Source organism: Cebidichthys violaceus, unplaced genomic scaffold (genome assembly GCF_023349555.1).
Source record: "Cebidichthys violaceus isolate CVI_PGR_0920_01 unplaced genomic scaffold, fCebVio1.0.p SCAF_17, whole genome shotgun sequence".
Taxonomy (NCBI): domain Eukaryota; kingdom Metazoa; phylum Chordata; class Actinopteri; order Perciformes; family Stichaeidae; genus Cebidichthys; species Cebidichthys violaceus.
In genome coordinates this window covers 9,062,446-9,072,683 of record NW_027176340.1, presented here as the reverse complement: position 1 = coordinate 9,072,683, position 10,238 = coordinate 9,062,446, and the positions used below count along the sequence as shown (strand labels likewise).

General features: G+C 39.0%; 2 protein-coding genes across 6 annotated transcripts; one reads left to right on the top strand and one right to left on the bottom strand.

Annotated features, from left to right (window-relative positions):
- Positions 1–242: 242 nt before the first annotated feature.
- Positions 243–2,287, top strand: si:ch211-105j21.9 (sialomucin core protein 24-like). Of its 3 annotated transcripts, none has more exons than XM_068712500.1 (4): positions 243–454; positions 741–1,245; positions 1,348–1,500; positions 1,587–2,287. In XM_068712500.1, exons 2-4 carry the CDS (start codon positions 747–749, stop codon positions 1,712–1,714), a joined length of 780 nt encoding a protein of 259 aa, XP_068568601.1. In that variant the 5' UTR covers positions 243–454; positions 741–746; the 3' UTR covers positions 1,715–2,287. The 3 variants fall into 3 exon arrangements, with proteins under 3 accessions (XP_068568601.1, XP_068568600.1, XP_068568599.1); XM_068712499.1 differs by having other exon boundaries at positions 246–454; positions 736–1,245; positions 1,584–2,287; XM_068712498.1 differs by having other exon boundaries at positions 247–454; positions 1,584–2,287.
- Positions 2,275–9,956, bottom strand: sycp1 (synaptonemal complex protein 1). 3 transcript variants are annotated; one of them, XM_068712490.1, is made up of 34 exons: positions 9,860–9,956; positions 9,430–9,559; positions 9,050–9,134; positions 8,929–8,972; positions 8,633–8,797; positions 8,437–8,504; positions 8,267–8,340; positions 8,110–8,168; positions 7,915–7,981; positions 7,707–7,780; positions 7,513–7,621; positions 7,044–7,138; positions 6,768–6,952; positions 6,608–6,675; positions 6,467–6,528; positions 6,231–6,347; positions 6,032–6,136; positions 5,779–5,882; positions 5,589–5,679; positions 5,393–5,463; positions 5,228–5,309; positions 5,079–5,141; positions 4,937–4,999; positions 4,785–4,847; positions 4,568–4,684; positions 4,374–4,484; positions 4,188–4,280; positions 4,028–4,102; positions 3,833–3,919; positions 3,630–3,755; positions 2,907–2,978; positions 2,710–2,817; positions 2,530–2,595; positions 2,275–2,415 (listed from the first exon to the last, which is right to left on the bottom strand). In XM_068712490.1, exons 2-34 carry the CDS (start codon positions 9,556–9,558, stop codon positions 2,275–2,277), a joined length of 3,039 nt encoding a protein of 1,012 aa, XP_068568591.1. In that variant the 5' UTR covers position 9,559; positions 9,860–9,956. The 3 variants fall into 3 exon arrangements, with proteins under 3 accessions (XP_068568591.1, XP_068568594.1, XP_068568592.1); XM_068712493.1 differs by lacking the exon at positions 3,630–3,755; XM_068712491.1 differs by lacking the exon at positions 4,937–4,999.
- Between the last annotated feature and the right edge of the window lie 282 nt (positions 9,957–10,238).

Here is a 10,238-nt window from a genome sequence, read left to right as displayed (position 1 = left end):
GACCTCTGTATGTTTGTGAGAGGGAAGACAGGAAAATAAATGTACAGTGTAGTTAATGCTTTGGCAGTGCAGTTTGTCTTCCACTCAGGGCTGTAAAATCTATTTTAACTGAGCAAGAAGGGGGAGGAGAGAGAGAGAGAGAGAGAGAGAGAGAGAGAGAGAGAGAGAGAGAGAGAGAGAGAGAGAGAGAGAGAGAGAGAGAGAGAGAGAGAGAGAGAGAGAGAGAGAGAGATTGAGCTTTGGTCTAGGTAATAGCTGTGTCCTTTGTCTCCTTGGAAACATACAATAGAGGAAGTTCACAGAGAAGTAACCTGCCCACTTTCACCTGCCACTTTGCCAGCAAATCAGCACGAGCTGGTCCAGGTTCATAGGAAGTGAGGAGTCGACAGTGGCATGGAGGCAGACTCGCTGTCAGGGAAGTGAACCGAGTCTCTGTTTATATGAACAAAACAAGGTAAGCCAGATCTTTCATTTCCTCATTATTCACGGTTTGGACTTTGTCAAGCTCTCCCTTAAGAGGGAGATTAGAAAAGTTTCCATCAGAGTTGTGTGTACACACAGTCACGTTTAGTGTGTCTGAAGTTACTTCCTGCAACAGATCTGTTCATGTAACGCATTTGACCTACTAGTAATAGGTCGAACACAATGTTTAGGGTATTGTTTTCACTGCACAGATGTTAGGGGAACATAAATGTATGTATTCAAGTGTTTTTCAGCCTGTGTTTTGTTTCCCAGTACAGAACTAAATGGCCATGGACACCATCTTTGTTACCCTGGCTTGTTATCTTCTGGCCATTCCTTTTGCTGTGGCACAAACACAGACGGATAAAGTGACTGTCACGCCAGCAATAACAACCCCTGATTTAAACATGACGCTCACAGCAACAATGCTACCTTCATCTAACTCTACTGGACACATGACTGTCATCTCAAACTCGACGGAGAACACGACTCCTTTCACCAGCACGACCCGGGACAACAGAACCTTCCCCAACGCTACAGCAGCTCCACCTGAGAGCACGAGTCCTCTCCAGACTTCTCAGTCAACAACCAACGGGACTCCTCTAACCAACAGCACGTCACCGACAACCACGACTCCGGACACTCCTACATCTACTGCTCTGACAACATCAACACGGACCACAGTAGGTTACATAAGTACAACAGATACTACAGTGATCACAACTGCAAATTCATCTCACACTGTCAACACAACCTCAGGATCAATGGGCACAACCACACAAGGTAAGCACCAGCTTTTATTAATGATTTATTACGCAATGTAAGTTGTTGTTTAACTCACGTGAATGACTTTAATTTGATATCATTCTTTGGCTGTGTTACAAGGTTTGAGACTAAACATTTCAGAAAAGAGCATGACCATCGTCTTCAGCGTTGTGCTTGGAGTGTTTGCCCTGGCAATGGTTGTGTTCATGTTCCACAGATGCAAACATAAAATCCAATACTTGCATCAACCTCTGAACAACACTGGTGACACGGGTAAGGCCTTCCCCTTCACCATGCAATCAGGAAATTATATTTTGTCTATTACTAGCAATTAAAAATGCCTATTTCATTTTCAGCAGATGAATTTGTGGCAGATGATGACACACTTGTCATTTCTGGAGGACTTTATGACGGCCATCCAATATACGACAACGTGCCAACAGCCCCAGCAGACCAATCTCAATTTCGTCTCCAGTTCCTTCATTAAGGAGGCGGGAGCTCCCACAGTCTCCTTTTATGCTTCTTATTTTCTACTAATTAGTACAAATCTAAATTCTTCATGACAGGCTGTCTTCAGAGAGGAAGAGAACATTCAAACAAAGACAATGCTGATCGATGTGAACATTTATTTTACTTATATCACTGCCAATATTTGGAAACGTGAATATATTAAGTTAGTAATACATAGATAAACCATTTCCAACACCAACAATATGAACTTGTGCAGAAAAATGAGATTGCATGTGAACAGAAGTAAAGACAAATCATACAACATGACAGCGCTACAACAAATTCTTAACTCTCCTCCAAACCCAACAAAAACAAGCTGGAACATGAACACCGAAATCTTTCTGTGGTTAACAACAGTTGAACTGATCCATAAAACTACTTTCTACGCATGTTAAGAAATACATTGGCATGCTATTATCATTAATACTGTCTATTTGATCTTTAACAGTGCTGTATATGTATGTTAACAAAGTTGGAAAATGAACATCTGAACCTGTCTATTATGATAACTGTCTATCTGACCCGTCATAACACTATTCATGCAAATATCTTCTCATTGGTCATCCTCTTTTTTTTGTCACAGCCAGTGACAGCAGTCCACCCAGCATCCCTCATTCTTTTCATTGCAGCAATCTTCAAGGAGTTCCCTGGTGGCTTAAGAGTGACAGGGCTCTGAATCTGTAAGAAACATGTAGATCCAATTCTTTTAAATATAAACTATTAAACTATTAGATTATTTATTCTTTGTCCATGTATACAATGCATACACCGAATCTTCTAATAGCGCGTTACCTTCCTGAAGATGTCGCCTTTGCATTGTGGAGCGGAGAAAGTGGGTGCAGGTGCACTTGCAAAGATCTACCGAGAAGAAAAGAGAAGGCCAAATCAGCTCTACTGGCAATCTGGCACAAATGATCACAATGTATTCTTCTGATATATACACATATATATATAATATATAGAAGAACTCACCAAGAGATCGCTTTGATCAGAGCTGTCAGACTTGAAGTCGAGCTCTATGGTGCTCTTCCCCCAGCGCTCTGCCTTCACAGCAGAAGGAGGCGTCCTTATTCTGTACGACTGTAAAGGAATTCAAAGAGGCAATGTCAGCAAAAGTATTCCTATTTTTATTCATTTTTGGAACATTTCAGAAAAATACTGAATATTACTTTGATGTTTGATGTTCCGCCTACTCCGCTTGCAAAGCTTCTTGGGGCTTTCACGTCTTCATTGTGAGTTTCCTTCAATACAAAGTCAGCGTCAGTGTGAGTTGTATGATTCTGAACACTACAATAGTGACTAAACTCTCATGTTATGCTGGTCTTTATCATCTTATCAAGGTTTACTTTATGAATAGATTAAACGGTTGTCTTCGGGGTTGTTCCACACAATGTTCTGATGGATTCCGTGTCAGATTGCTTCACCACAGAGGACATAAAATGTTATCGTAGTGAGATTTATCTCTTGGCAGCGAGCTATCGCTCAGTAATAACCTCTAGTGACTCGTTCACACCGCATTCATTCACTGTTGACATGCAGTGCATACTGAGGGGCAGATCCCCCTGCACATGAGTGCACATACACACACACAGTCTTTGCATGCACATGCACACACATCAAAACAGCCCTCGTTGTTTTTCTCCACACAGTTTATGTTAATATGCTGTTTAACGGTTATAAGTGGGACTCTTTGATGAGGTGAGCTCATACACAACGTCCACAGTATTTGTACTCAACCTGTCTTGGACATGCATTAAACTGCCAGCAACAATTATACAAGAATGCAACACAAGTTAAGACAATTTGATGATTTGATTTCCGACTCGCCTCAAAATGTACGAAAGTGCCTTAAATAATAATACGTTTTCTCAACCTGTCTAGATTAAACTCACAGCTTTCTTCTTAGAAGCAGCTCTTCCCTCCTCTCTGCTGTAGGAGGGAGTTCTCATGTGTCTTTTTGGAGAGCTGTCTTTTGGGGTCTTGTAACATCTCCTTTGTTTATAGTCTGAGGCGGGTGACTGGGATGTAAAGATGAATTATTGGTCAGATACACGTGATGACAAACGTCATCAGCGGTTCCTGTTAGATGCTGTACCTGCTTGGTCCTTGCTTCTGACAGCTGAGTGACTCTTGTTGATGCTATTACTTTCTTCAGGTTAATGAGCTCCTTCTGCACGGTTTCCTAAAAGCAATGAAAAGTGTTTCTCAAACAATAAACTGTCTCTCAAAAAGTTAAGTACAACGCGTGAAAAGCCCCATAAAGATGTAACTGATTCAAACAGGGACGTACCTTCTCTGTTATTTCTGTCTTCAGCTGTTGCTTCAGCTGATCATTATGTGCCTTGTGCTTCGTGAAGTCCAACTCCTGATATTCACAATTTTATTTTTCTTATGATTTGATCTAATTCATATGTAAATAAACATGAATTCATAATTTGTCAGCAACATACCAGAGATTTCCTGGAGGCCACAGCCTGCATCTCTTTCTTCTTGTTCTCATCGAGCTCTGCGTCCTTCTCTTCAACCATCCGGTCGTACTGGCTCTATTAACACAATGCAACATGTGTTTGGATCGACTGTCATGCTGGAAAAGACCATCTTCAGACGGCAGACCCTTCACTGCACAATGAGCGTACCTTATGTTTCTCCATGAGTGCGACCATATCGGCTATCTTGTGTTGACACTTGACTTCTGTGTCTTCCTTGTTCTTGACAGCCTCTACTGCAGTTAATCTGAGCTTTTGGAGCTGTAAAAAAGGGTGTTATTATTGTAATTTTGTATTGTGGGGAACTTAAAATGTGGTAAATAACATAACATTGTATAAGTAACCTCATTCTCAAGCTCTGCTGCAAAGGAGGATTTGAACTCAAGAGCCTTCAGCATGTTCTGATGGTCGTCTTCGTTCTGTCGTTTGAGGCTCTGGGACTCCTCCTGAAGACTGTTGATCTGAAGACAAAAACAACCATTTACATCATACCAGGCTATACTTATTCATTTCAATGTTTTATATCAATATTACATACTGGAAAATTTAAAAAAAACATACCACAATTTCAAGTTGACAGGATTTCGCATTCTCCTTTGCTATTTGTTTCTGAAGTATTTTATTCTGAAAATATACAATTCCACTGTTAAATAAAATATATAAATATACAACACCATTTCCTGTCCTGTAAATCTAGTTTTACAGTCACAAACCTTTTTCTGGTATCCCTCTTGGGCTTTAAGTTTAATCTCAAATGTTTTCCTGAGCTTGCACAGCTAAGAAACAAACAACTTCTTGTTATTTCCACAACATTATCGATAATATTAGCTTTTCACATTTCACTTTTTCAATAACCTTTGTTTCCACAGATTTGATCCGATTGTCTTTTTCTGTAATTTCCTCCCGCAGATGTTCACACTATAGACAAAGATCACAGATAAATCATCCTTTCACACTTCACAACCTGTGTTACTGTTGATGATTGGGTTAGTTGGCATACTTACATTTTCTTCTATTTTCTTCTGCATAGTCTCGGTCTCCTGATATGTCCCTTGGCTTTTGGTTTTAAAGGAGTTTACTTCCTCTCTATTTAATATAAATATAAAAATATGAACCGTGAAAACGACACAATGTCAGACCTCTTTCTGTCTCTAAAGTGAGAAACTCACTGTAAACATTGGTTTTCTTCTTCCAGTCTCTGAATTTCTCTTGTGAGCTTCACGACCTTCTCCTCACTCACCTGATCAGTCAAAACAGATGTGTTATTCATATGATAGTCAGTAATAAAAAACAAAAGCGTACAGCTAATGCAAACAGCTAATGTACAAAAGCAAATGAAAGGATAATTCAGATCTTCATGTTTGCCTCCATAGCTTTGACATCAAGCTGCCGCTGAATGGCTCTCTTCTCACACTGCAGCTCATTAAAGGTGGATGAAAGCTTTTTGTACTTTACTCTTAAAAATACATAAATGAAACATTAGACATTAACTTACAACAGTTTAATATAATATTTGATATGCTAATGGAATGAAATATGGCTATAAAGAACTCACCTATGCTGCGTGAAGTCTTTCCTCAGTTGTTCTATCTGAAAGGTTTGCTCTTTATTCTTATTTATTTCAGTATTCAACTGTTCCTCCAGCTCTTGCACTTTGATCTGAGAATAAATGGAAAAACATAACATGGTGAAGCCATGTATTGTGTATACACACAATATCACTCAATATTTTTCTATTATAAAGATATTTTCCAAAAACAGATGTGAGCTGTGGGTAAAAGATGATGAGAAGTAAACCACGTAAAAACCTCTGTCACTGTGACCTTCTTCTTTAAATCCTCTTGTGAATTTTCAGCAGCTTCTAAGGTCTTCTTCAGTCGATCCTGTTCTGCTTTCTCCATCTCTGCTTCATCCTTTATAGACAAAAAATGTTATCTCGTGCATCTGTACTAGACTATGGTATGGACATAACTTTTCCTTCTGACATGAGGTATCTATGTGTATCACCTTCAATAGCTGGACTTCTTCAGTTCCCCTCGACAGCTCAGCTGTGAGTTCCTCCACTCTGAGTTCAGTGGTTTCAATCGTACCCTTCATGGACTCAGCGGATTTGGATTCTCTCTCCTAAGAACAACGAAAGCGTACTGTGAGTGTCTTTAAGTTCTCGTCTCTTGTGTTCGAGCTAATATGACTGCTTGAGAAACAAAGGATGCACTCTCTGAGAAAACTAACATCCACCCTACCAGTTTATCTTCAAGGATTTTGATCTGCTCATCTTTGTCTGCACTCTGCTTCCTGCTCTCTCCTGTTGAGTAAAACATGTTTATTCAGCTTGAAAGAGCAGTAAATAGAAATATCTACACACTTCACCCAGTGAGGCTTACCTAAAAGTGTGTTTCTCCTTTCAAGTTCTTTGTTGTTTGCCATGAGAGTATCCTCAAGTTCCTTGGTCCTTTAAAGTGGGTTGTGACAGGAACAAAGTGGAATGAGGAGAAGCTGTATTTGGTCAGAAAAATGCTCTGAATGTACACAAGTTATTTCTACCTCTGCATCTCTGCTGCTAGTGAACTCTGGAGCTCCTGAAGGGTTGTCTGAATCTCCTCCAGCTTGTCTGCTTGCTGATGTTTAACTCTAGTGAGCTCCAGCAAGCTCAAGTCTTTGTTTTGAATCATCTCTCCATATTCTTCTTTGCTTTGGGCCAGCATTGCAGCAATAGCTTCACGATTTTTCTGAAGGGAAAGGACTTGTGTTTAATCAAAGCAGAAAATGCACGAAGGAGTAAAGATTCAGTGAAAAAGACAAGAATCTGAACACACTCACCTCTGTTTCTTTAGAGTGCTGCTCTGCAGCGTTCAGTCTTTGGAGAAGGGATTCTTGTTCCTGTTTTGAGCTTTTTAGAAGTTCAGCTTGTTCATCTGTAAATCAGTAAATATTTAATGACCACATCTTCAGGATCATTCTCTAGTGATCCTTCAAATAACAAAGTGTACTAATACTAACAAATATGTTTTATAGTCAGGCCTAATTTCTCCACTTGTATTGTAATTTTAATAAGCAGTTATGCTGAAATATTGAGACAAACAAGACATAAGAACCATTATAACATTAGTAATAGTTCAGTCAAAGATTATTTAACGTTTTAGACAAAACCTGGAGAACCTTTATGTTCATTCAACCATATTGCTTACCAACTATTATTATCTTTAACTAAACCTAAAACCTAAAAATAAAAGACTCTAAAAGTATACAGCTGTGAGCGCCTAACCTTGAAATCTAACCATGATCTTACTTGATGCCTCTTGAAGTTGTTCGCAGTGCTTCTGGGTTTCACGGAGATCAAGCAGGAGTTTGTGTAGTTCTTTTTCCTTTTCCTTAATGTGTGTTTGAAGCACTGCAGCCTGTGAACGTGAGCGTCAATCCCTGAGCTGTTTGTTTCAGAAGTTCCCAAATAAACTGATCTGAAAAGACTTTTATTTTACTGACCTCTTTCTCCTTTATGGTATAATCCTGATGATATTTTTCTTTTTGATCTTCAAATTGCAGTAAATCCTCTTTGACTGGAAAAAGAAAAAAATGGTTGTTGTTATCTTGCTTGCCAATCAATGAATAATGTCTCTTCCGTCCTTTGAGTTATTCCTGACTGATTCAAATATCCTGCAGTAAAAAAGCTACAGTAATAGTAAAAAACAACCTTTCTGCATCTCTTGTTGATCAGCTTCTGCTTGAATACGAAGGCTTTCAAATGCTGCGATCACTTTCTACAGAAGAAACGTTACATGTAAACTGACCATCAAACCTTCTGTCACACTGTTTTACTGACTCCTGTCCAACAAATTATCATTATTAATGAAAACTTAATTGTGATGTAGAAATAGAGGCGTTTTACCTGAATACTCGCACTGTTTTCCGTTAAGAGGTGATGTGTTTCTTCTCTTTCAGATTCAACTGGAAAATGTAAAATTTGTTATGCAGCAATGTGACCTAATTCTTAACACTTCAATAATATGGCTGGTTAAGACACTTATTGAGGCACTTTTACTTACATAAATGCATTTTCTCAGCTGACCGCTGGAAAGTGTCTTTGAGTATATTACACAAGTTCCTCGTGGCGTTGTTTCTGTATTAAAAATGTGCAATAAACAAAATATTTATACATCTACAAATTACATTATCATGTCTATTTGGATTTTACATTTTCAAACAAAACACTTACTTGTTCCTCAACTCCTCATTTTCACTGATCTGTTCCTCCAGCTTTACGCTGAGACTTTCACTTCCAAACTGTAGAGACAGAACAGACGTAATACATACCACTATAGATATCAAGGGGTGTTAGAGTATGCTGTTCCTCTTTTATCAATAATCCTTTGATTAAGAAGAGAGAGAGAATGACAGCTGAGGATACATACCTGCAGTTCTTGAATGGCTTTGCGCTGAGTTTCAATTGTTCTTTTGTTTTCTTGGAGTTTCCTTTCCTTTTGCACAGTGTCAGAGTCAACTTTAACCTTCCAACACTTTATTTTGTCCATTTCATCAAACAGCTTGGAGTACAGCTGCCCGGGACTGCAAATATTCTGGGGGATATTTACAATATTCAAATTAAGTTAATTCAAAAGCAAATTGACATGCTTTTGAATTAACACTTTGCAAAGGCCAAATCTTTCCTATTCATGCTTCTCATTTTTTTGTATAATGAAAATATTACCTCGCCCTTTTCCATTGGTGGCACAACTTTCATCCTGGGGATTTCTTTAGAGGAGAGACAATAATCAATTTATTATAAGACTTTGTGATAGATTGCCAACTTTTTGTTTCATAGGAAATACCTGGTCTAGTTGGTTTTGTTGGAGCAACCACACTTGTATGGGTGAAAGACATGCTCTGCTCTTTTACAAAACCTGTACTGTTACCCTAGGGGAAAACAGCAAAATGCTTAGTCATCACCTGTATTCTGTGTTAATGGTTACTGCCTCTCAGACAGCTGCATCTATTCATTAATACATTCAGCCTACTGCAAGGATAACAGTGCATACAAGAACACATACTGTACGTCAAAGACTCCCACTGCTTGAAAGAAAAGAATGTGGCTTAATTATTTCCGTGCTGAAAGACTGTGTCAGTGCTGAGCTAGCAGCAGTGTTTTACCTTGTCGGTATTTATTAATGTTTACTGGTGGTTGAATGTTGGCTAATTAAGTTAAAGTTACCTGCTGCAATGTATTCATGAAATCACCACCGTTCTCTACGATCTCCTGAGGTCGAACCGCAGATACCTGTCCGTTATTCCCCCTGGAGGGTACCAACAGCTTGAAGTTAAATCCCCGGGGTCTCTCCATCCTGAAACGAGCAAGAGTTTATTATCCAACGTGAAGTGACGTCACAGTTTACCGAGCTGTAACGTAACGTAACGTTAACTCTTATTGCAAATTTGGACATTATCATGAGGGAAAGTATGACATATATAAGCTATATAAAGTATGACATATATAACCTAACGGTGACCCATTGGCTAGGCGAACTAACGTTAAGCTAATTAACGTTAACTTGTTCCTAGCAATTCCGTTTACTAGCTAACATTATTAAGTTAACTGGCGTCAATTGAAATTAACTTATTTAATGTTAGCTAACCTCACTTACCTGGTAATTTAGTAATTCCTAGGAAATAATACTAGAATATCTTTCCGGCAAACCATATAGAGTTGACAGGACGTTCTTTTGGCAAGTAACGGCCGGGTAACGATACCGTTAGTCCGCTGTGGTGTTTGCTATGACCATGACAAACCGTTGGTTAACTGCTAACGGTTTCAAACTGACGACCTTATGTGGGCGCGTGCTAGAATCGTCCTGTTGGATTCTAATACGTTACATTAACGGTTTATTTCGACCTGTGTGTTACATTGGAAGATTATATCCATTATCGGACAACAGGGCATAATTCAGATTATCTCTTAGCGTTGAAGGCAAGGCAAGGCAAGTTTATTTGTATAGCACATTTCAACAACAAGGCAATTCAAAG